We start from the raw sequence: 23,263 nt of genomic DNA on the forward strand, positions 1-23,263 counted from the left end.
TTTATGCCAATAAAAGTACATAAATTGGTTGATAACTTAGTTTAAGATTTAATTTAACAAAGAATATTGTTTTGATTGGCTCTCTTAATTATTTATTATTTTTTCCTGAATTTGGAATAACTTAGGAAAACTGTTATGTCCTATTTTAATGCAAGTAAACATATTTTTACACATGTTATTACTGCATGATAAACAGCTTCATGCAAACTACATTTTTAGAAGTTTATGTCCAAAAGAATTTATAAAATAATACAAAGGAACAAAGGCTGATATTCTATCTAAACATCAAACACCTGCTACACATTGATGTTTGTTAAACTGAAAGTTATTTGATCTTCCCAGTCAAATTTAAAAAATACTCTACCAGACATTTTAGAGTTATCATTAACACTGGGTCAATTTAGGACTACATTTACTATAAAAATATTTTAAAATATATCTGAACACTTTATCAAAATTTAATGAAATGACTTCTTACTGCCTGCTACACCATATTCAACATAAAAGTTGGCATGATCTGGTCCCTCATACTCCCAACTGATATTGGCATAGGTCTCAGCAGCAGCTGTTGTAACATTTCTGATCCTTGGATAAAGCGGTTGCACTGAATACACAATAGAAAAAAACAAAGAATATGAAATTGTGACTTCATACAAAAATAAGAAGCTACTAAGTTAATCTAGACCATACACAGGGAAAGTATAGTACGTGTGTCATTGTTTCCATTAATGGAAACTAGTGACTAAATCAGTGTATTTGGTAAATGAATCCCAGGCAGTTACTACGCTATGAAATTTGAAAGCAAAATCTACATAGTGTATTGAGCAGGCCTTGTATCATAAAAACTGCCAAATACTTAAAATTACCTAATTGCCAAAATTCTGGAAAACATTATTACTATTCATCTAAAAGTAAAATGCAGCCCACTGGGAAGTGGGAACATTGTCAGGGTGATGGGAAACGGCAGGAGAGAAGGGAGGGATGGAGGTGAGACACACCTCCCTTTATGCCATGCGTCACTGAAGGGACTGCAAATGCCTCAACCACAAGCCCTTATAGGATTTTGTCTATATTGCATTCATAATGATAAAAAAGGAAGACAATACCCTTATAGAATGTTGGACGGACAGTGTGCATGACTGGGGAGGTTGCAAAAAGAGTTTCTGAATATCCTTCACCATCAGAGATAGTAGGAAAGAAAAAATAGAGTAAAAACACTTGTTATCAAAAAGTAACATTTAAATAATACAGTAAAACCTTACCTGTTAAATAAATAACACGTGCACACTCTATGTTCATGCAGGATTCAACTAGTTTTACTTATTAAAATACGAAACAGCTAAGTTATATTCATTTTTTTGAAAACAAACTGATGTATGTGTGTACTGACAGTTTACTTTCACAGAACATTCCTGAAATTAGCTTCATTAACATTATGGATTAACGGCACCTTTAGCCACTGGAACATTACACATCAGATATTGGAAAGCCAATATCGAAATACTCTGGTATGAAGGACACAAATCACTGGAACACAAGAAGCTGTTTGTTTTAAGGTATTGTGTCTTACTGCTGACATTCTCATTAGACAGCAGCACTTTTCACAGATACACATAATGCCCACATCTATGAAAAGAAGTGCTTCTCTCGTCAGCATCCTGTAATTAGCCACTTCTTTGCTCATACCTTTATTATTTGTTCTCCAGTTATACTTGTTATAAATTGGCATATATTTCAGGGGTTTTTTTTGGCCTGCTATTAATTAAAAATATATTTTAATACTTCCAATAGTATAATAGTGCAGATACACGGAAGAAGATCCTCTGTGAAATTAGTTTTTAATGAAAATGCCTCACTCCGTTTCTGTTTTGCTAAAAGTACCTTTTCTGTTGGAAACAACATCAAAAATACTTTCCAAAGGATCATGAAACATCAGAGGTAAAAACCTGGCCTCAGTAAAGACAAATGGCAGAATTCCAATGGCTTTACCTACACCAGAAAATGAAATGGGAAAAAGCCTGTTCTCAAGGCAAGAGGTGCTGCACAGATTTTACCAATGTATTTCAATTATTTTCTTCTCAAAACATGATGGCCTTGTCCATATGGCTGACTGGAAGATGTTCCAAAATAGATTCAAAGATAAAATAGTGTGCTTTGGCATAGTAAAACAAATAAATCTGTATACAAGCCCCTAAAACAGACTAAATTACATGAGTCCCATGTCTAGAAAACTAGAGTTTCTGAGTATTTTTAAGAAACACCTAAGTTATACAAATAGTCCTGACAATGTATTCTCAAAGAGTACAAATTTTCTCAATATTGGACATTTTATCCCCATACTTGCATATTTTTTTTTTATTCTGAACTCTATTCCAGTAGCACTCATTCAACTCTTCAATCTGTATTAAACTAATTACTGCCACATTTGATATATTTGTAGGTAAGTTTTGCGTATATATTATATATATACTCTCTTTCACCAACCAAAATTAATAAGGAATATATGATTTAAATAATAAAGAATATATTTATTTCTTGGCTAAAACCACCCGAACAAAATTAAATAGAAAGCACCAGATTAAAAAAAAATATTAAGAAAGCACCATCTAGGTTGCCGAGTCAACAATAAAACCACTAAGAAACGCCAGAGCTGGGGCTGACTATAGGAAATCTAGCATGTAACTGTATACACTATGGTAATGCAAGGGGATTAGATTCTGCTTCTCTGTGCCACTTGAAGGTAGCAAGAGGAAAGAATAGCAGGCTCTAATTTAAGAAATATGCACAGTCTGAGACAGGATATATAAACTTCCTTCCTCCTTTGCACATAGGAACAGGTGTTAGTTACAATCAGCATCGAAGCATTTGTTCTGTGCCTGTAAAACAACTGGTTTGTATTCTAAACACAACTTTGTTTTGTTTCATCAAATCATATTTTCCCAAACCCACATTTTCCTGGATTTTGCTCTTCCACAAAAGATGTCTAATCAGCAGCACTGCCGTATGACTGATATTTGTCACCAGTGTTAAACACAGAAGAAACTATTAGCAGCAGCCTAATTCAAACTCTCGCAAACAGATGCTTCAGAATTACAATTAATTTCTCCCTCCTCATGCCCAAGCACTTGGGGATGAAGAAAATTGTCTTATCTTGTGTGAAAGACTCCAGATGACAGGCAGCTTCTATACCACTAAGCAAATTCGATAATCACCTTTCCTATAAAACCTCCATCTTGTGTTTGTGTGGTGTTTTGTTTGGTTGGTTGGTTTGTTTTTGTTTGTTTGTGTTCCATCTCCAATTTCCAGTGTCTGATTTGATTAAAGAGTTGCCTGCTAGATAAAAGACCTGGTATCTGGTAAATGTCTTTCTGTTCATATCACTGTATATAACAATTAAATTTGCTCTGAAATTCATTGTCTCAGTCTTTTAGTTTCTAAATCCTCTCAAGTGACTGATTTATGCCTACATTTATCAGATATACTTTTATCTGATTCTTACCAATAGTTGTTTGTATAGATTTATCCATATGTAGCATTTGGTCCAATTTAAGTTCTGGTATTTTTGCTATTGAATACAGCACACCAGGAAATTTGTTCAGTAGCACACTTATTTTCAAAATAATTAGCTTTGTAATTCTTCCACTTTTTCACTACTGCTTGATCTAATTTTCCAGCAGGCTTGGAAAGTTTTAGTTAAGTCTGTTAAATATGCCACATTTGCAACATGAATACACACATAAGATGATAAAAGGTGGCTGATGGATCCTGAGGTGATGAAAGCCTGGAGTTGAAGCAGCTACAACATTCAAACCTTGTCTCCAATCTACCCAGACTCTTGTCTTCCCAATCAGCACACCTCTAATTATAATTAACCTCTTGTTCTTCAATATGTTTCCCAGCACAGTCCACAAATGCAAACTGTGTTAATTGTCAGCTGGCAGAAACTCGCAACGTGTGCAAGCGCCAGTTGGTGAAAAGGGGGGCAGAATGCTTTGTTTTGGGGAGTGGGGCTTTTTTGGTAGGGGAGCACCGTGCTCGATGCAGTACAACAGTGTTGACAAAAGCATCGCTCTAAAACTGATGGGAATGGGCTGTTAAAAACTTAGTTTTTATACAGACCAACTCTTTTTCAGCTCCTTCCAGTAAATGAAGCTCTTTTATTCATGCTGATGTGATGCAAAATTTAGCTGGCACTTCTGAGTATGGTTTCATTCCTGTAGCGAGCTACAGTATAAAACCATTTGCCAATTGTTGAGAAAGAGGCCTAGGCTCTAAGAAGAATTTTCCTTTGTTTTCAAAATAATTCCTGCACTTTTTTAGTGGAGTTTTTTGTAGAGTTGTATTTAATCTTCCAGCCTTTCAGGAACACAGTTCCTCCAACTAACACAGTTACACTTGGGCTGCAGATTCAATAGAACTTAATACAAGACATGAGATATGAATGGAATTTAACAACCAAACAGGTACTCTCTCTCAAGATTTAGTTCAGCAGAACAAGACATTAAATAATCTCCAAAGTGACTAAAATTTAGCAATTTTCATGGGATTAATGAGATCTCCGGGAAAAAAATGGCAGTGATAAGCACACATTTGAAGATTGGTGTCAAATGGGGAAAAAAAAAAACAAACCAAAAACCAAACAAGCACAACCAAGCACAAAAGCAAAGCACTATATCATAGACAATTAGTTAAAACAAAGATATAAAGAGAAAAATAAATCCAAAGGACCCTCCCTCAATGAAGATGAAGGAAAAAGGTAATGGATTCAGCCACAGTCTGTAAAAGAAGCATTTTGCTTTTGTTTGCTTTTTAACCTTCAACTTTTACAGTAGGAAATTCAAGCCTTAGTGTAACAGTAGGAGTTAATTTCTGTCAGTGAGAGATGGGCATTAGTCAAGATTATTTAGGCCGCTGAAAGAGAATTCCTGTAGTGCAAGAAATACAGAAGATTAAGAAATGCAAGAAATCATCTAACTGATAAGCATTTAGTGTGGCACAGATTTTGTGTGGCATCCATAAAGTGAGGGGTATTTGCAGGAATTTTTGCACTGCAAAATCATAATTTTCTCTATTCTAGCATGCAAAGCATCATCATTATTCCCAGTAGACTTAAAAGAGGACAAAACAGTGGTTCTGCATAGCAAGCTGTACTGAGACAATCACATAGATATATCAGGAGAATTCCACAGGGGGACGGGTGGCTGAAGGAGCAGCACAAAAATGCTATAATCAACTTGAAAAGAAAAAGCAGCTTGAACTTGTTAGCAAAAAAATATGGAGACATAATGTGAAGTTATTCAAAGACGGAGGGAAACAGATGGTGGGCAGGGAAAATTATTTAAAGAATAGCATTTTGTACAGAACAAAGAAAACTGAAATGATTCTGTCTTCCATGGAGAGATCAGAGATATGAACTCAGTTGGAAACCACAGAATCATGGAATACCAGGTTGGAAGGAATCTCAAGGATCAGCTGGTCCAACCTTTCCTGCCAAAAGCACAGTCTAGACAAGATGGCCCAGCACCCTGTCCAGCTGAATCTTAAAAGTGTCCAATGCTGGCAAATCCACCACTTCCCTGGGGAGATTATTCCACTGGCTGATTGTTCTCATTGTGAAAAATTTCCCTCTTGTGTCCCATCAGAATCTCCCCAGGAGTAACTTGTAGCCATTACCCCTTGTCTTTTCCATGTGACTCCTTGTAAAAAGAGAGTCTCCATCTTCTTTGTAGCCACCCTTTAGCTACTGGAACATAGTGATAAGGTCTCCCCTAAGCCTTCTTTTCTCAAGGCTGAACAAGCCCAGTTCTCTCAGCCTTTCCTCATATGGCAGCTTCCCAGACCTTTGATAATTTTGTGGCCCTTCTCTGGACGCCCACCAGCCAGCATGACTTCTAGCCTACAGTGAAGAGCTACATATTGGAGATTCAATTAGAAAAAAATAGTTTCAAACCCAGAGGCTAGACTACTTGTTTTTCTCTATTGTAGCAAAAGCGCTTCTGTCAACAATACTCGAGATGTGAAGTTCACATGAAGAAGTCAGACCAGACTGGGTACCGCACTGACATAAACTGTTAGCTTCAATTACAGGTAACTGTGATCTCATCACCTTATTTTAATTTCAGTTCAGGACTGCCAGTTACCAGTGTCTGTCTGCATGCAGACTACAAGACATTGCCTTTAAATAAGAAATGCTTACTAAATCAAAAAGAAACTGGAAAGTGAAACAAGATGGCTTGTGAAATATAAAGACTGACATGACACAGCACGATTCCCTGCAGTTCAGCTTACAATAAACACAATAACAAGCCCCTGTGTCAATAACTTCCACTTCTACCACTAGTCAAATTTGTATTCTCTTCCTTCCTCTACAGTCCAGTTATTTAAAACTTCTAATGGAAAAGAGAAGAAAACACTTGACTCCAGTGATTGCCTGGGTCACTTTCCATCTGCTATTATGATGATTTTATACATGATCAGGTTCTTATTAGGCAATTTTTCTCACATCTGTTACCTCACACCTGTCATTATATTTCAATACAAAAATATCCATGCATTCTGCTTATCTAATACTGGGTATAATACATTATGTTTTACATATGCAGTTTTTGGACACATTTAGAATATGGGTTGCTAAGAAGAAAAACAATTATTTTTTTCTTTGTCTTCTTAACTTCCAAGATGAATGTGCTCAAATTGAAAGAGAAAGGATAATTACATTTTTCTGGTAAAAGTTCTGCCCTTCAAAATGAAAAACGGAGATGTTTTTGATATATCACAAAAAGGTTCAGCGTATCTAAATTTCCCCTTTTGCTTGGCTGGGCTTTGGGTCCACATTAGTAAGCACTGTAGATATGTATAGGCCCTCCTGCACTTAAAGGAGGAGTAAAACATTCACTGCTGGGTGTGCCTTCTTCTTGAATGGGCTGAGTATTTCTGTCTTCCAAATCCACCTACTCATGAGATCAAATAATTTGGCACTTGATCTTGATAATACGATCCTTCTTTTCCTTCCTCATAGTCCCTGATCAGTAGCAAAACAGTTAATCATGTTAGTGTAAGTAACTACTGAGAACATTCATCTCAGACCTGTAGCAACTCGGATGTCCTAACAGATGTCATGGCTTTAGTTCCATCCTGTCTGCAGTTCCAAAGTTTTCTTTGCAATTGTAAGAGATAGATGCTACAGGAATATGTGAAAACTTTGAAACCATAAACACATGGAACCAAACGAAGACATCTGCTTAGTTTTCAGAGAATCTGAGATGACAGCTCTGAAATATGAGCTGCTCCAGCTGATCTTACAAATAAGACGCTTTCTGCTCGCCACAGACTGTGATACAGCTATAATTAGACCTCAGTTTCACACAGAGAATCCATTTTTTCTTGCATGAGTTTTCATACTTAGCTATAAATAATAAGAACTTAATTTACATTTCTGCTGTTAATGACCAGGACTATAAAGCAGTTTGGTTGTTCAAATCTGTGCTGACTTCTCAGTTATAAAAAAACTAGAAACCAGTAATAAAGACTTGTTACTAAAATAAATCCACAACTCCATATGCTTAACAGAAATGCAACTATAAGAATATACTTATATGTACACATATAAATATATATATAATATGCATAAATGCATGCATGCATACATATATACATAGTCTGATTTATACTAGACTGAGTGAATGAGATTCTTTTTTATGGCTATTATCATTCAAAACACCTAATCATCAAGTGGAAAGGAAATTTATGCAAAGCAATTTATGCTGTCTCTTTCAAGTTCGTAAAAAATGTTGGGTATTTCATGCACAGAGTTTGAGTCGGAATGTTTATGGTCTGAGAATCTAAAACACAGATGTTCATTAGTGTTAATGACACATCTGATAATGACACATATGTATAGAGACACCTTTCTGACTTACAGCTACCTAACAGTCCTCAGGACAATCTATGCTTCTGACACTAAAGTTATCAAAATTCATAAAAACTGTGTGCAAAAATGTGAAGAACACGTTGTTTGACAGAAGAACTGTGTCAGGAAGAACTAAATACTACTGAATTCAAAAATAAGGAAGGTAATGTTTTCCACTCACTGAAATATCCCCTCAAGTATTCGCTCACAAGATCTGTGAACCTAAGACAGCAGGAAACCATTTGCCTGTATTTTCAGTCTGATACTCAGAGAAGTATATAGAGGGTATTGTCAGTCATCTGTCTCCTATGCACTGTTGGCTTACAAACGAAATAAATGTGATCAAATGGGTAGCATTAATCAGCAGTGAGAACAAGAACGCACCTACGTTTTTAAAACAAAAAATTGCACATGGCACAGGCAGTAAAAAGAAATCTCCTGTTCAAAAGGGTTGGTTTTTCTACTCCAGCTAATCAGTGCTAGTGCACCTGGATCCTGAATATTTATGACAGTGACATATATCTGTTAAATGTTCAGAAATAATTAGACTTTGCTGAAGCAAAGCTAATTAATTCTCCTGGAACTGTGTGGCAAAACAAACAGATGAAAGGTATTAATTCTGGACTCCTTTTTTAAAAAAAGAAAAAAATAACAAAACCCACAAATGTTTTCTTCCAGCACTGATTAATATGTTGTATAGCAATGTGTAGTCCAAGATTTTCTCTCCTTACCACTGCACTTTCCCCATTTGCAACACTGCAAAATCCACACATTAACAAGTCATGCAGTTTTATTTTACCTTTGCCTGCACCTACAGCAGGACGGAGAATACCAGCTTTAATGGAAGAAAACAAGAATAGGAACACTATATAATTAGATACAACACCAAAGGGAACATACATATATAATTTCATTATAAACCACGAAAGCATGCAGACTAGGTAAAATGTATTAATTCAAATAAATTAGAAACAATTCACTTATGCTGAACACTGACGGACTATTACAAGACAAAAATTAATACACATGCATTTACAAAATTTTATTGCTCATGCATGTTAAGATTCATGATTTAAAATAAACATAATTAATATGCAAACTTAATACACTAATAGAGAAATTGCATTGCATATCAAATCATCTATGGCAATTCCAATAAGGTATAATTTTACAAAGCACAAAAACACATGAAAAGCTGGTACAAAAATGCACTTTTAATATTAAGATGTGCAAAATCATAAGAGGCATTCCCTTCCAACTTCCACTCTGCTTTAAATTACTCTTATTTGATTAAGCTTTCATATTTAAATAAATAACATATTCACCAAAAGAACTGTCAAAATCAGAGATCTAGAATGGCTCTAAATGTAAAACTCAGTAGTGACTGGATTGAACAATATACTTAAGAGTATTTAAATATACAATGTCACCAGCTGCTTGGGAGCATAGATGACAAATTTATTTCTGCAGCTTTTTTGAACTCCCAGTTTTTGCCAGAGCTGTGAAAAAAGTTTAGACCTGACAGAAGCTGCTGTGTACTTCAAAAGAGAAATTATTTCCTCTAGCCATAAAGCTGCACCATTTCAGTATTGTTCTCTGTGAGCAGAGAAAGTCAATGAAGCAGAACAGGTGAATGGAGGAAGACCACTTAAAATGTAAAGTTACATGGAACTTTGAAGCCCAGAAAAGCCAAAATCTCAGATTTTGTAAGCTTATATCAAAGAGAAAGGCTTTATATTTCTTTTGGGGCTTCCACTACAGTAGGAAACCTTTGCACATCTTTTCTTAAAAACTATTTAAAATCTTTTAGTAGTGTATAATACAGTTAAGAAAGCTCTAGAGAAAATTTTACTAGGGGCTATTTCCTTAATGGAAGGAAGTAGCAGTAATATTTTTAATAAAATCTGTAGTGGCTTTTAAACCCAGTGGGATTTCTTTATACATACCCATCTTACCTTCATCCATAATTGTCACTGCCTCCTCAGTTATCTGACTTCCTGATCCAACTGAAGTTTGAGCATTGAAGTAAAACTTGTACCGTGTGCTGTAATTTAAATTTTTTAATATCATGCTGCTCTCGTTGGCAGGAATTCTTATCTCTACCAAGGGACCTAATTCATGTGTGTTGTTAACTGTTGTTACAAGGAAACAAAACAAAACAAATAAACAAAACAAAAAAATAAACAAAAATGAAACAACAACAACAAAACAGTTAGTTAGGAAAATTGCCTACATTATCATTATGTTAAAACAGGCCTTTTTGTTGTAATTGTTTTGTCTGTCTGCTGCATTGTTCATTTCAGATTATATGAATTATAATCTATTTTCAAAAGCCACCTTTATGCAAAAAGCATCTATGCAGAGGGCTAAAATTCAACACGGAGATAAGAAACACCAACAAATTTTTTAAGTTCAAGTTCCAGTCTCCTAAGTATCTGAATCCAAGACAACTGAGTCTGCATCAAATCATCTGAATTTACACACATTTGAAACACCGATCATTAAAAAATTCTGAAACTCTCAACTCGCTGCCTCATAATAAATTCAGTGTGCTTAGGAAAAAATACTGAAGAGACTTGTATCTAATGCCAAGGAACAGTGGAAGTTGGTAAATGGAAAAAAACGAACTTCCTTAACCTGCTCCATGCACATTAATCTCTTAATTTCCAGTGTCACTGCTGACAAATTTCTGGGCAAGTAAGCAGTGGCATGGAAATCCTAAGGAAGCAATTTAAAGCTCTGAGATGAGTAAATGGCACACTTATGAATTTTTCATTTTAAAATTAAAATACCATGAAAATTGAAGAAGTAGACAACAAGATAACTGGATTTATTTTGATCTACTTCTAATGATATTTTCTCTGCAGTCAGAATACAGGATTTGTAAGTGGTAGTACTTGGTCCTAACTTGGCTAACAATTACATGTAGGACTTCACCTCTATTTTTCTTTGAAGTACAGCTTGAAAAAGTAATGGAAAAATGCTGACCTTGTACTTGAGCAAGTGAAGTTTTGCAAATAGAGTAATCTATATTGTCAAAATACATTCTTCAAATTTGACATCTACAATGCAATGATATCTTTTCTACAGTACAAATTTAACATTTTTTCCTTAATAAATTGATTGATAGATGAATTTTCTAAGTTAGAGTTATATATTCATAGTTAACTTACTTGGCTGAAACTTGAGTATATATGATATCAAAATGCCATTTGGATGGGTAGGTGAACCCCATTCCAGAGTCAGAGAGTCCAACGTTGGGTTAGTAATCTTCAAAAAGGAGGGTGAGCTAGGAACTTTTAAAAAGAATATACAGTAAATACAAAGTAGATTAACTTGAAACAGCTCACAATTTATTAATTCTTAAGAATATAACTGTATCGAGCCACATAATTATGATGCCGAAGATGCAAATTCAGCAATTACATCCTTAGTGTTGTATTTCTGAATATACCATATTCAATTTATTCTCTAGCTTTCTCATTTCATACCTCCTTCAGGGGTCTTAAATACTTTGTCTGGGCTTGCTGGTCCTTCTCCTTTACCATTAACAACTCTAACATTCAGCTTGTATGAACTATAGGGCTCCAGCCCTGGCAACATTCCGAAAGTCTTGTTTCCCCTGAAAGTCAAGATCTTTTTTTCTACATGCCGCCTACTCCTTCTTGATAGACTCTGTACTTTCCAGTAGTAAACCTAAAGACAAAAGAAAATCTACAGTGAGCATTTAGGTGTTCTGATTTTACAAACTCTAAGCTTTTCCAAGAGCATCCATGAATTTTAGGTAGGAATAACTGTGATTTTAATAAGCTCAGGTGAGACACAGCATAGAGATCCAGAAGCAGTCATGTCTACACAACTGGGTGAAGATTATCACCTGCCCGTTCTGCTGATGCTCAAAGCCAGTTTGACACAAATTCTGGTTTGGAATGGCATTGCATGCGACAGTTTTCATGTAAGGAAGTCCATCTGAGAGGCAGGACTCATTCACACCATCCATTCTTGCAGTAAGATGTCTGCACTGCTTCCAAACCAGACTTGCACACTGTCACCTTGTTATGTCACACACCTGACCATGCTATTTCCTGTGATGTGGAAGTCAAGTAGATATTTTTAAATGGGAAAGAAATGAAAAGATTTGTCAGGGTTGGAAAAACACCCAAGTTCTGAAATACTCTGAGGTTACAGTCATGGAATGAGCTCCCCCTAGGGCCAGGAAGATCATTCCTCCATTTATGTGACAATTAGATCAGACCACAGGGCTGATTCTGGTGTCCATTTTGATCGAGTTTCTGAGAAACTACAGATGAACCTCAGAGGTAATTACCTTGACTGCACTCTCTTTACTACACAGTCTCTCTAGCATGATATTGGAAAGATATTAACAGTTGCCCCTACAGACATTTGTGTTACTCCTAGGATTGTTACTGTCAAATACACCAATGTTAATTTTTCACAGCATAATTTTCATGCATGTATGATCACACACTAAAACTGATAGAGCATTGTAAATAGGTAAAATTCTCATTCCATTTAGGCCAACTGCAAACCACCTCTTTAAATACAAAGGCTTGGATTTCACATATGAATACAAAAAAGGGAACTGTTCAGACTTACAAAGCCAAACTAGATAGCTTAAAAAGCAAAGTTACACTAACAACAGCTTTCTATTTTACATGGCTTGAATTAATGCTTTTCAATACCTCCAGCTGTCATTCTGTAGCTCTCATCCTACCAACTAGCACAGAAAGCCATTTACAAGCCAACAAAATTTTGAAGCGTTGGTGCTATTAGCATTGAAATTCATCAGGTATATTTCATATTTTAAGAATTGTTAGCTAGTAACTTTTCGCAATGCATATTATTATGGTTGGGTCATCACTTCTCACTGGCCAGGCTGATATTAAAAGAGCTTTAGTAAGGTTGGTTTGATAAGCAGTGATTTGGAAGATGAATATGACAGTAAAAAAGATTGCATCGCATTTTTCACATACTGTATTGAATAACCACTGAAATCATAACAGGAAAAAATGGCAGAAGTAACAGTGAAAATAATTCTTTTAAAATTTTCTTCTTATGTTTGAAATGTTTTATAGTACCACAGTACATCAAGTAATGGCTAGATGAATACAAAAGCAAAATATTAGTGATGTACTGTAAACTGCTGCTAGATATATGTCTTCCTACTTTGTTCATACATTCATCTTCATGATGTGACTCTTTAAAAAGATAACCCTCTCAAAATCTGTTCTCTAATGCAACACTGCATCTTGGGCTATCGTCTGAAATAATTTTATTAATTTCAGGAAAGCCTGAGTTTGCTAGTAGGATTTTGCTGATGTGTTTAAAAAGAGACAGGAAATTCAATAACTAAGACGCTTAACGCATAATCTACATCCACAAAAAGTTTTCAGCTTATATTCAGAGAATGCTTTATAAGAATAACTATGCACTAGGTCTTAAGACTTGTCATGCCTTGTCTAGTTTTTAACCTATTTTAGCTTGATTTTGCTGTGTCTGCAAAAAATATTTAAGAAACTTTTGTGGCATCTGCAACTTACTCATTGTCTCACTTGTCCTAGTCATAACAGCAAAACTACTTAGTGATCAGGTATGCTGTCAATCCTGTGTTTTTGAGCCTGTTTTATTTATGATTATTGACTAATTTTAGCTTCAGTTTTGCTTAGCTTTGTGTAATTGTGTGGTTCTCCTCCCCAGAGAAAAATATCATACTGTATAGAGAGAAGGTCTAACACACTAAACAAAAATAATCATGACATGACTAACCCCTTTAGATCTGCTGGAGAGGAAAGTATGCAACCAATTAGCAAATACAGGACAGAAAATAACCCTCAGACACTCCAAGTCTAAGGAAAAAGAAATGTCCACCTAAACTTGCAATGATGACAACTCACTGTAACTATGCCTTTGACAGATGAGATCTTAAGGGCAAGTATTTGTGTCTATGGATTTTTTTGTATTCTAAATGATCTTTAACAGAAATTTGGTGATTTGGATTATACACATTAGCATTGCTGTAACTGGATTAATAATAAGGTTCAACTTCACTAAATTCTGTTTAATCCTCACATAATGAGCGTTTTCTTTGTGTTGCCTCTTTGTGTGTGAAATACCAGGCTGATAGGAGACTGTCATCTAAGAGATAAACATGTAACAGACTAATAAGTCCTGTTTCTCAGCCGAGTTTATTACCTAGGGCAAAGCACCATGGTAACCTTATATACTTATGCTAGCTGGTACAAAACTAGCTTAAGTCTATCTGGATGGTGGCATTTTGAGCCAGGTAAGTGACATTCACATACTAGGAATTCACATTCATGTGGTAACCAGCTGTAACACACTAAAGTTCAGTTTCAATGCTCTTGAATACTAGTTCTCCATTTGTAGGTATGATGTACATCTATTGTCCTCCAAATATGCTTTAATATTTTCATTTTTCAAATATTTATTTTTCCTTCTTTCATTTAAACAGAAGCAGCTCAAATTAGACTGTCTTACAAAGTAACCTAGTTTGAGCTCTGTAACTAGTCTGTTTTGTTAGAATATATTTATTAGTATACTTGCAGAGGAGCAAAGAAGGAATTATTTTTTATTTTCTTGTGTTGTTGCATAGGAAGGCAGAATATCCTTTCATTCCACTCTTCCCTCTACAATCAGTCTAACAGGCTTCTGCAGTTTCCACTCTTTGGTTTCTTCTGATGGGCTTCTAGTACAACCTCTGAAGCAACTTTTGCCATCAGATTTTCCCTGTCCTCCAGGGACACCAGTTCTCCCAGTTTCTAACCTTGAAGTCTTTCTGTCTCCCACTCCCTATTAATCACTGTCTTTTGACTCCAACACAGCTTTCTCAGTTATCATCAAAACCAGTGCGTTATCTTACACTAAGTTTCCTTCAATTTTATGTACTCTCCAAATCTTCCGCCGTTTCCTGTCTCTTTAAATTCAGCTTTTAAACTGAGCTTTTTCCTGGCCTCCAAAAGGACATGGCATCCAGCATAAGCTAGCAAGTGGCCAGTTGCTTAGAATTAAAGATGTGATTAATAGCAGAAGGTGAGTAATCTTAGCATTAGACCTAAAAGAGACTCCTACTGAAACTATTTATCCTTATCCTGTAAATATCCTATTAGAATATGATCTGTAAAACTATTATCATTTTTTTCATCTACAGAATGTGTGCAAACTTAATTGTAAACACATCTCATTTTTCTTCAAGGACGATGTCACGTGAGGCCAGTGTTACAAGGCTGGAACATTGCTGAACTTTAAATGAATTCTATCAACGCTATTCCTCTTGTCAGCAAAACTTGTGAGCTCACTGAAAGGCAGGAGTCCTCTTGTGTGTCAGTTACTTCTATGTGGCTACAGTCTCCTATAGGAAGAATTATTTACTTTAATAAATGAGGAACAGAAAGCTTTAGACTGTACTTACTTTGTACCCTTGAAGGTGTCCTCGGACAGTTTTCAGTGGAACTGGGTCCCAATGTACCTTTGCTAATGTGCTGTTAATAACATGAACCTGCACATTGCCTGGAGCAACCATGGGCACTGTGTGGAAAGGATGCAACAAGGACCATGTCAGAGTGAGACACCACACGGACATAATTTTCAGAATGAATCTTTGCATTGCACTCAAGGAGTACCTTGAAGTGTTCCTATGCTAAAAAGCTGACCTCAGGATTAATACTACAGAGTATGATAAAGCCTTATTGTCTCCAAATTAATTTTAATTAAAAAAATAACTACTATCCCTCTTTTCCAATATTTTAGTATTTTAAATATCCACTTAGGTTACACATATAGTTCCTTTTACTTAGTACAACTGAGTCAAAATACAAAACTTACAGTCTTCCCCTGAATGTCCAATCACCTCTGATGGCTCTGGTGCATATCCCAGGTCATTTAAAGCTTGTACTTTTATTTCATAGGGAACGAAAGTCGGTGTACCGGACACAATATATTTAGATACATTTGCAACTATAACAGATGTCCATTCATCATCAACATCCTTCTGACGCCAGCTGACTTTGTACTGAAGCCCTGGGCCATTAGATTGAAAACCTTTTAAAGACTAAAATGAGAAGAAATATTTTTAATAACAATTTGAAGCATCTGAAAAATCCAAAGTTACAAAGGAAATGTACTGATTCTTCTTTAGAATTTTACTGAAAATTTACCACTGTATTCTGTGACAGGGAAGCACTGTTGAAATTTCCAAGCCATGCAATTTAGCTTTTACAGGTCAGTTCAGTTGTTTTTCATTCATTAGTAAAAATCACATTGAAACGTGATCTGGCTAATTCTCATGCAACCACACATTGTGATTTCTGTATACTTTTTTTTTTTTTAAGTATTTCTTAAGATGTGGAAAAGGGAAAAACTGTTTCCTAGGCAATGTTTCTTGCCTGGGATGGGAAATTAGTTTTACATGGCTCTCCTTGAGCTTCTGTCATCATGGTAAGGGCATGATACAGAAAACTTTTCCACAAGTTTCCTATTGAAAGAGTGCAAAATAATTTAATCAACAAAAGTGGAGGGTAGCATTAGAATTCAAATTAGAATGCATTCTAAAAATAACTCTGCTTGAGTCAAACCACAATTTACATACTTATGTTTTCCTAAACTGGCACCAAAGCATCCTGTATTAGCAAATTAATGCCTTATCTTGAGAAATCACTCAAGGAAAATACAGCAACTTAATTTTTTATTTGCTTTTTCATACTGCATGCAGCTTTTCCCTGAAAATGAAGACGAGAAAACGTCTGGATTTTACTCTTTTTCAATAATATTTTAAGCCAACAACATGTTGGGTATTCTCATAGTGCATTTGCAGATAGATCATTATTATTATTCTAAAAAAAAATGCTACTCACAGACTTAAAAGCAAATAAATTAAAACTCCAGAAAACAAACTTACCTCCCATGTTATTACCAAATTATCAGGTTCTGAGCCTATCCCTTGTACATTAGAAGGATTTTCATCAGGGTCTAAAAATAAAATATTTACATGTGAACAAGAATGACTGCTGTTTGCATTCCAAACAAATTCAATGCCATTTATAGTGCAAATTAATCACTGCTAAGTTGGAATAATTACTTACTTGCCGATTTTGTCAGGTACTGCTCAGATGGTTCACTTGGCTGACTTCTGCCAATCTCATTGACAGCTATCACACGGAATGAGTAGTTGACATATGGAGACAACTTCAATTGTACTGTTGTCTGAGTTCCAGGAACTTCTGTCTGGTAATGCCATACCCCTGGTTCATGCAGCCCATCTTCATATTCAATCACAAAGTCTGTAAACAGAAATCAAATCCAACTTTATGTCAAAACTTGCAACACCTTCCTAGAGCAGTGATCCAATCAACATTTTTTAAAATCAAGGAAACTGAAATATAATTACATAAACGAGTACACAGATCTATAATGTGGATCTCAAAAGTACTGACTAGGTAGAAATTTAATAGAAACAATCTTCTATTATTTGCTCTTCTCAAAAATGCAGCTACCTGTCAGGTAACATATTATTACAAGTGCTCTCTCTCAGGTACTGGATTTTAATGTAACAGGAACCCTTGAACTATCACAGCAAGACAGTGAGACAAGATTCGAATTTTGATGTAAAAGTAACATTCTGATGTCAAATATATTGATCTTAGTCATATCAAGTTGTCAGTAAGTAGTACCTGTACAGTATTAAAACTCTGACTATTCCATTTTCCCCAATGAGACTGGATTAGTGAAGAACTATTTAAAGTCAAGAATCAATACTTGAGTAAGTTTTTTGAGAGCACTCTTCAGTATCTTCAAATTAAGTCAAAGAATGTATATTCAGAAGTTAAATTTCTTGAGAGTTCTCTGTGTGAACATCACAATGATCCTACAGAGTATATAACCTCAGGGACAAACAGGTTTGTAGAACTCCAAAAAGAAAATAATATTCCTTATCAAAGACAAAAGGACATTTTCTTCAGCTGTGAAGCAGCCAAAAAAGCTTCTGGTCTTACGTATGAGGTATAAATTTTGAAACACTTACAAGGAATTGTTAGGATACAGTAAATAAATGGGAGAAGAATGCGTAGTCTGAGTATATTCCATGGAACTTAAAGTTTAGATATATTAAATCTACATGAGTATCAAATCTTTGTATATTGTCTAACAAAAATTTTCCCTATCCCATGTATAGGTGTAGACAAGTGACCAGAATATGATTCAGAATACATCCTGTTTGCACTACTAAAGACATTCTGAGAAGTATCTAGAAAATGCTTTTAGAAGAATACTTACAGTACCACACACAAATATTCTACAAGAATTTAAGGAGCCAAGATGTTCAAGAAGTATAAAAGATAAGTACTAATCACAGCCTTCTAGACTTAAGGCTTGCAGATTTCATCCTGACCTGAGTAGTAAGAAAGAGGGAGAGCTGGCCCCAAACCCTGCCTCAGTTATAGCTGGTCCGTGCGCTCAGAGATAAAGGTCTTGGGATGGGACGCTTTCTGCACCAAAGTCTTTGTTGAAAAGGTGAGAATCTTACACGCTAATTAAGAACAAACAAACGAACAAACGCGCCCACAAAGTTTTCACTACTGCTTTTTGCTCCTCTAGTAACTAGCATCCTGCCTGCAACTCTACTAGAACAATTTATAGGACACTTCAAGGAAAAAAATCTATTCAAGCTTTCAGAGATTGCAGCATGTCAATCATATTACTTGTGTAAAAGGATCACTCATAATGAAGTGCTATCCTTGAGTCTTGATCTAGATTTTGAAATGACAGCAGTAGCAGCACTAATAGGCTTACTTGTGAAAGAAATGCCCTATTTTGCTGGATCTCAGGGGACTATGCAGCAATATAAATTGTATCATAATTAAAACCAGCACTGCTTACAATGAAAAAGTTACCCCGACAAATCTTTCTGAGTCTATAATTTTTTGGAAAACAAACAGTAACATCCTTCCTTCCTCCTAAATTCCCCCTCCATCCTCTCTGCTCAATATAAGCAAGTGTATCTTTCAGCACTCCTCCCTTCTACTAGAAGGAATAACAGTATTAAGACCAATTTCCTGTCTCAAAAGATTACAGATATTTATTTTGTATGTGCTATGGACATGCTTTATTCCTTCAACTATCTAGACAAGTAAAAAAATGATTTTTTTTTTTACATTATATTTTCATTAAGAATAAACTTATGTTTTAGCAGCAATGGACAATCCCTAAAGATATTGGTTCTGATGCTATTTCAAATTCATGGGAATTACAAAACCGATAATGCAAGATGTTAGTAGCTCCCTTCTTCAGAAACATACAACTAATGAGCAAATCTAACCTCCACAAATACATAAGGCTGAATTTTGTCAGACAGAGCTCATATCAGTATCAACTTCTATGTTAACTAGCACAGGTTTTTGGATCAAAACCCCAGCTCTTCAGGGCAGTAAATAAGTTTTTCTGCTTGGCTGTATAGTAGAGGAAGTTCACTGAATTTTTGTTATGTAAATAAATGGCAACTGTAGTGAATGAATTTACCATTCTTCCATGCTCAGAAGTCTTTGGAATCTGAGGACAGTTAACGTAATGCTGTTAACATGATGCAACAGATACAAACAAACATACTTGTAATGGGACTATTATTTTCATCTCCTGGTATCCACGAGAGTTCAACGCTTCTTTCTAGCTGACCTGTCAACTCCAAGTCAAAGGGTGGATTTGGCCGAGCTGTAAATCAAATGAACACAAAGCAAACAATCACAACAGAACATGTAGTTTCATTTTTGAAAAAATCCTTACTTTCCAACCAAAAGAATTCCACAAATACAGCAGGGCAGATCTACTCACGCAAGCACGACTGAATGGCCATTAGCATGCAATTGTTACAAAACAGAGATAAAATGAAGAACTGATGTATCTGAAAACTTCTATACATTAACAAGAATCTATTTTTGATGTCATCTACACCTGATTGCAGTGTGGTATAAAAATGTAACGAGATGCAAAGAAATATGAAATGCATGTTTGAATGATTATGGGTGATTATCTATTGTAACTATAAATATTTAATAAAACATGGAAGAAGCATTCACATTAAAAAATACTTTTCTAAAATCATATGTATTTAGCATATGAATTCAAAACAAGTATAGCTCAAATAAAAAATAATTGCAAGTTGATAAGTAATTTTTTTGCTGTACTTTTAAAAAGTCCTGAAACACCAAGCAAGCTGACAATATACATGCTCATAATGCATAAAGATGTAATTGGCCGTTCCAAATCGCTGAAAATAATTCATTATATGATTTGTTACACAAAAATCAAGACTAATGAGTAGGTTCATTTAAGAATACATAACCACTTTCACTCAATGTGATAGGACTTACATAAATGTGCTTAAGTCAATCAGAAGTGTTTCAGGCATATTGTTTGTATTTTAAAATGCAAATTCAGAAAAAATGCTACAAAATTAAAGGCTGTATATTGACAAATTTAAGACTGTACCTGGCTGACAGATTTTTTGGGGGAACGTCAGCTTTAATTTTAAAATACTTATTTGCAATTTCATAAAACATAAACCAAACTGTTCAATATAGTCCTATCCATTCTATGAGTGAAGTAAAATGTACACAAACTACGAAATAAAGTACACCAAGCCTACAAAGAGGTCATTAAAAGCAATGTCAAAACATACCACAATTTGATTGGTGCAAATTATTTGATAATGAATTATCTTTCAACGAACATGTGGATTTACCTTTTAGATCTTTCATTTGTTATCTAACTAATTTGCGTTACAATGTTCTCTATGAGAAAACCACTATCACACTGTAACAAACCTTAATTAACAGTAATTTATCTCTGAAAATCATTTATTCCCTAAAATACAAAGCAGCCTGCACTGTAAAATTCCTAAGTCCAGTACTCCACTAATGAACCAGTTGGTAAAACAGAATGAAACCACAACACACAAACACAAACACAGGAAAAAGGGGGAAAAAAAAAAAACAAAACCAAAAACAACTGTTGCACTTTGCAATAGGCAAATGAGAAATATATCTGGCAGATGATGTAGAAAGAGAAGTTCGTATTAGTTTACCGTAAATGATAGCTGGAGTTGGGGGAGCAGCTGAAAAGAACATTAATATAAAGGATTTAATCAATTAGTAGCCAAAGAAACAGAATATTGTAGGTCAAGACTATAATTATTAGAGACAAAGAGAAGTTAACTTATTTGGAGTAAATTAGAGTAAATTTTCAATAATACATTGATAATTTTTCACTGAAAAGTTATAAAAGTACTTGAATATTTTATCCATTTTTAAACTAGGATAGATCAAGAAAATGAAGAAAGTAAGCAATGCTATAAAAACTTTTCATTTGGCATGTGTCATTCCTGGATAAGAATAAGATCACAAAACCATTTTAAACCACAAGCATATTTGACTTTGAACATCAGCTTGAATTCAAGTAATGGGACACCTACTTCAATCTTTCTTACGAATTGGGACAAGGAGCAAAGTAATATATTTTACAACAATTTGCAATCATAGAAACTTAACAGAGAGAACTTATTAAAAATAAAATCCTTGAGGTCATACAATCAAGCATGCTCAGTCTTTCTGAAGTATAATTTAGCTGCAAAAGAGATTACTGAGATAACATGTTTATGTTCAAGTACTTTGCAATTTGTAATCTACTGTGTTAGCTCAGATATAATCCAAATTAAAAGCCTATATAGCAGGAAAATGAATGTGTCCTGCAGCTGCTGGACCGTTTTGTAAGTAGATGATTCAAAGGCAAACTTTAGGTTAAGACTGTATCTTAAAAAAACTGAAACACATTTACAAATAGGTGACATTTCCTTTGTCCTGTCCTAGAAATCAAAACTATGTTTGTGCTTTCCATGCTGTTTTCATACTTAACAGTAATTAAACACAGTTCTGCTATCATAAAGTTTGAGAGTATTCTTACCAACAACAGTAAGCACAGCACTTGCTGAAACACTGTCCAGAGTAGTATTAACTATGCAAGTGTATGTTCCATCATCTTTATCAGTTACATTCATAATGGTCAAGTTGTCCTTACCAACTAGAAACCTGTAAATACAATAGATTCAGCCACTGATTTTGCAAAAACGGGTACTAAGAAACTTGCATAAGACATTACCAAATCCCACTGACTTATGTATTTCAGCAAATACCTAGACAGCAATAATAATAGTGAGCTATGAGAGATGTTAGCCTTTTCTACGTTGCTCCTGACCATCTTTCAACAGTAATTGTCTATCCTAATGTGGTTTTATTTCCAAATATACTCAAACAACTTTTAATTATCTGTGAGCTAGAGAAAAACAGTCTTCCATTATCTCTTTGGCTTCTTCTGCCAATTATCTTCTCCTTATAATTGCTATACATGACCACTGTACACAACTAAAAATTTTTACATCTAATTTTATTTTGAATTCTATCTCAATATTTTTACCACACTAGGTGAGTCCTTTAGTCATCAAGTATGGGGTAGTGCTGATATTTGTCAGTCATCTTTAGAAAATTTCAACAGGTCAATATGTTCCTTTCAAAATATAGGAAAAGGATCACACAAAAGAAATCAGAAATTTAAAAATAAAGGAAAATTATTTTGTCCATACCTTTCATCATCTGGCAGTGCATCATTGTCCTTCAACCATATAACTGTTGGTAATAGCGTAGAATCATGTTTTATTATACACTCAAATGAAACTTGGCCGTATCTCTGAATCACTTTGTATTCTGGCTGTTTAATTATCATAGTTGGATCTGAAATATAAAATGACTATTAGACATTTAGAAAGTCTGAAATTCTACACTAACCTGTGATGATAAAGTGATCAATTTCTTACCTTTAACTTCCAGATGAACCTCATTTTGTATCTTTCCTAATTCATTCCTTGCTACACACGTGTATGTACCAGTACTATCCTTCTGAGCCACTGGAATTTCCAAGGTTCCATTATCATGGAAAATGTATTCATTTCCACGCAAGATGCTACCTTTCACTCCCTTAAACCTTTTTATAAAAAAGTATGATCATTATCCAACATCATAGTTAAATTCTGTTGTATTTTATTATCAGAAAATGCAAACTTGGGACTGCCACATTAGAAAACACAGACAGAATCACATAATAAAATTTAAACTTGATTCTGTGGGGACAACTGAACTGTTAAGTATATGTAATATTTTATAGTGTATTATAATCAGCATAGATGTAAAAATAAACTATTTTAAAATTGTAAATAGAGTAAAAGTAGTTTAAAGGATTTAAATGTCTGTCCATAGAATATAACAGGCTATTTTTATA

General features: G+C 34.8%; 1 protein-coding gene across 50 annotated transcripts in view; it reads right to left on the bottom strand.

Annotated features, from left to right (window-relative positions):
• The window catches only part of NRCAM (neuronal cell adhesion molecule), a 155,026-nt gene that overhangs the window by 20,557 nt on the left and 111,206 nt on the right, over positions 1-23,263 (bottom strand). For 9 of the 50 annotated variants that reach the window (XM_065048675.1, XM_065048670.1, XM_065048655.1 and 6 more), the window contains 15 exons: positions 22,803-22,969; positions 22,572-22,719; positions 21,896-22,020; positions 21,021-21,050; positions 19,547-19,648; positions 17,029-17,226; positions 16,845-16,915; positions 15,773-15,998; positions 15,360-15,475; positions 11,401-11,605; positions 11,083-11,205; positions 9,865-10,041; positions 8,709-8,744; positions 1,107-1,172; positions 479-604 (listed from right to left, as the gene is read on the bottom strand). In XM_065048675.1, coding sequence (XP_064904747.1) covers positions 479-604; positions 1,107-1,172; positions 8,709-8,744; positions 9,865-10,041; positions 11,083-11,205; positions 11,401-11,605; positions 15,360-15,475; positions 15,773-15,998; positions 16,845-16,915; positions 17,029-17,226; positions 19,547-19,648; positions 21,021-21,050; positions 21,896-22,020; positions 22,572-22,719; positions 22,803-22,969 — 1,916 coding nt within the window. Of the gene's footprint in view, positions 1-478; positions 605-1,106; positions 1,173-8,708; positions 8,745-9,855; positions 10,042-11,082; positions 11,206-11,400; positions 11,606-15,359; positions 15,476-15,772; positions 15,999-16,844; positions 16,916-17,028; positions 17,227-19,546; positions 19,649-21,020; positions 21,051-21,895; positions 22,021-22,571; positions 22,720-22,802; positions 22,970-23,263 lie in introns of all 50 variants that reach the window. The other 41 variants (XM_065048701.1, XM_065048698.1, XM_065048695.1 and 38 more) reach the window with 11 other exon arrangements.

This window comes from Columba livia, chromosome 1, assembly GCF_036013475.1.
Source record: "Columba livia isolate bColLiv1 breed racing homer chromosome 1, bColLiv1.pat.W.v2, whole genome shotgun sequence".
Classification (NCBI taxonomy): domain Eukaryota; kingdom Metazoa; phylum Chordata; class Aves; order Columbiformes; family Columbidae; genus Columba; species Columba livia.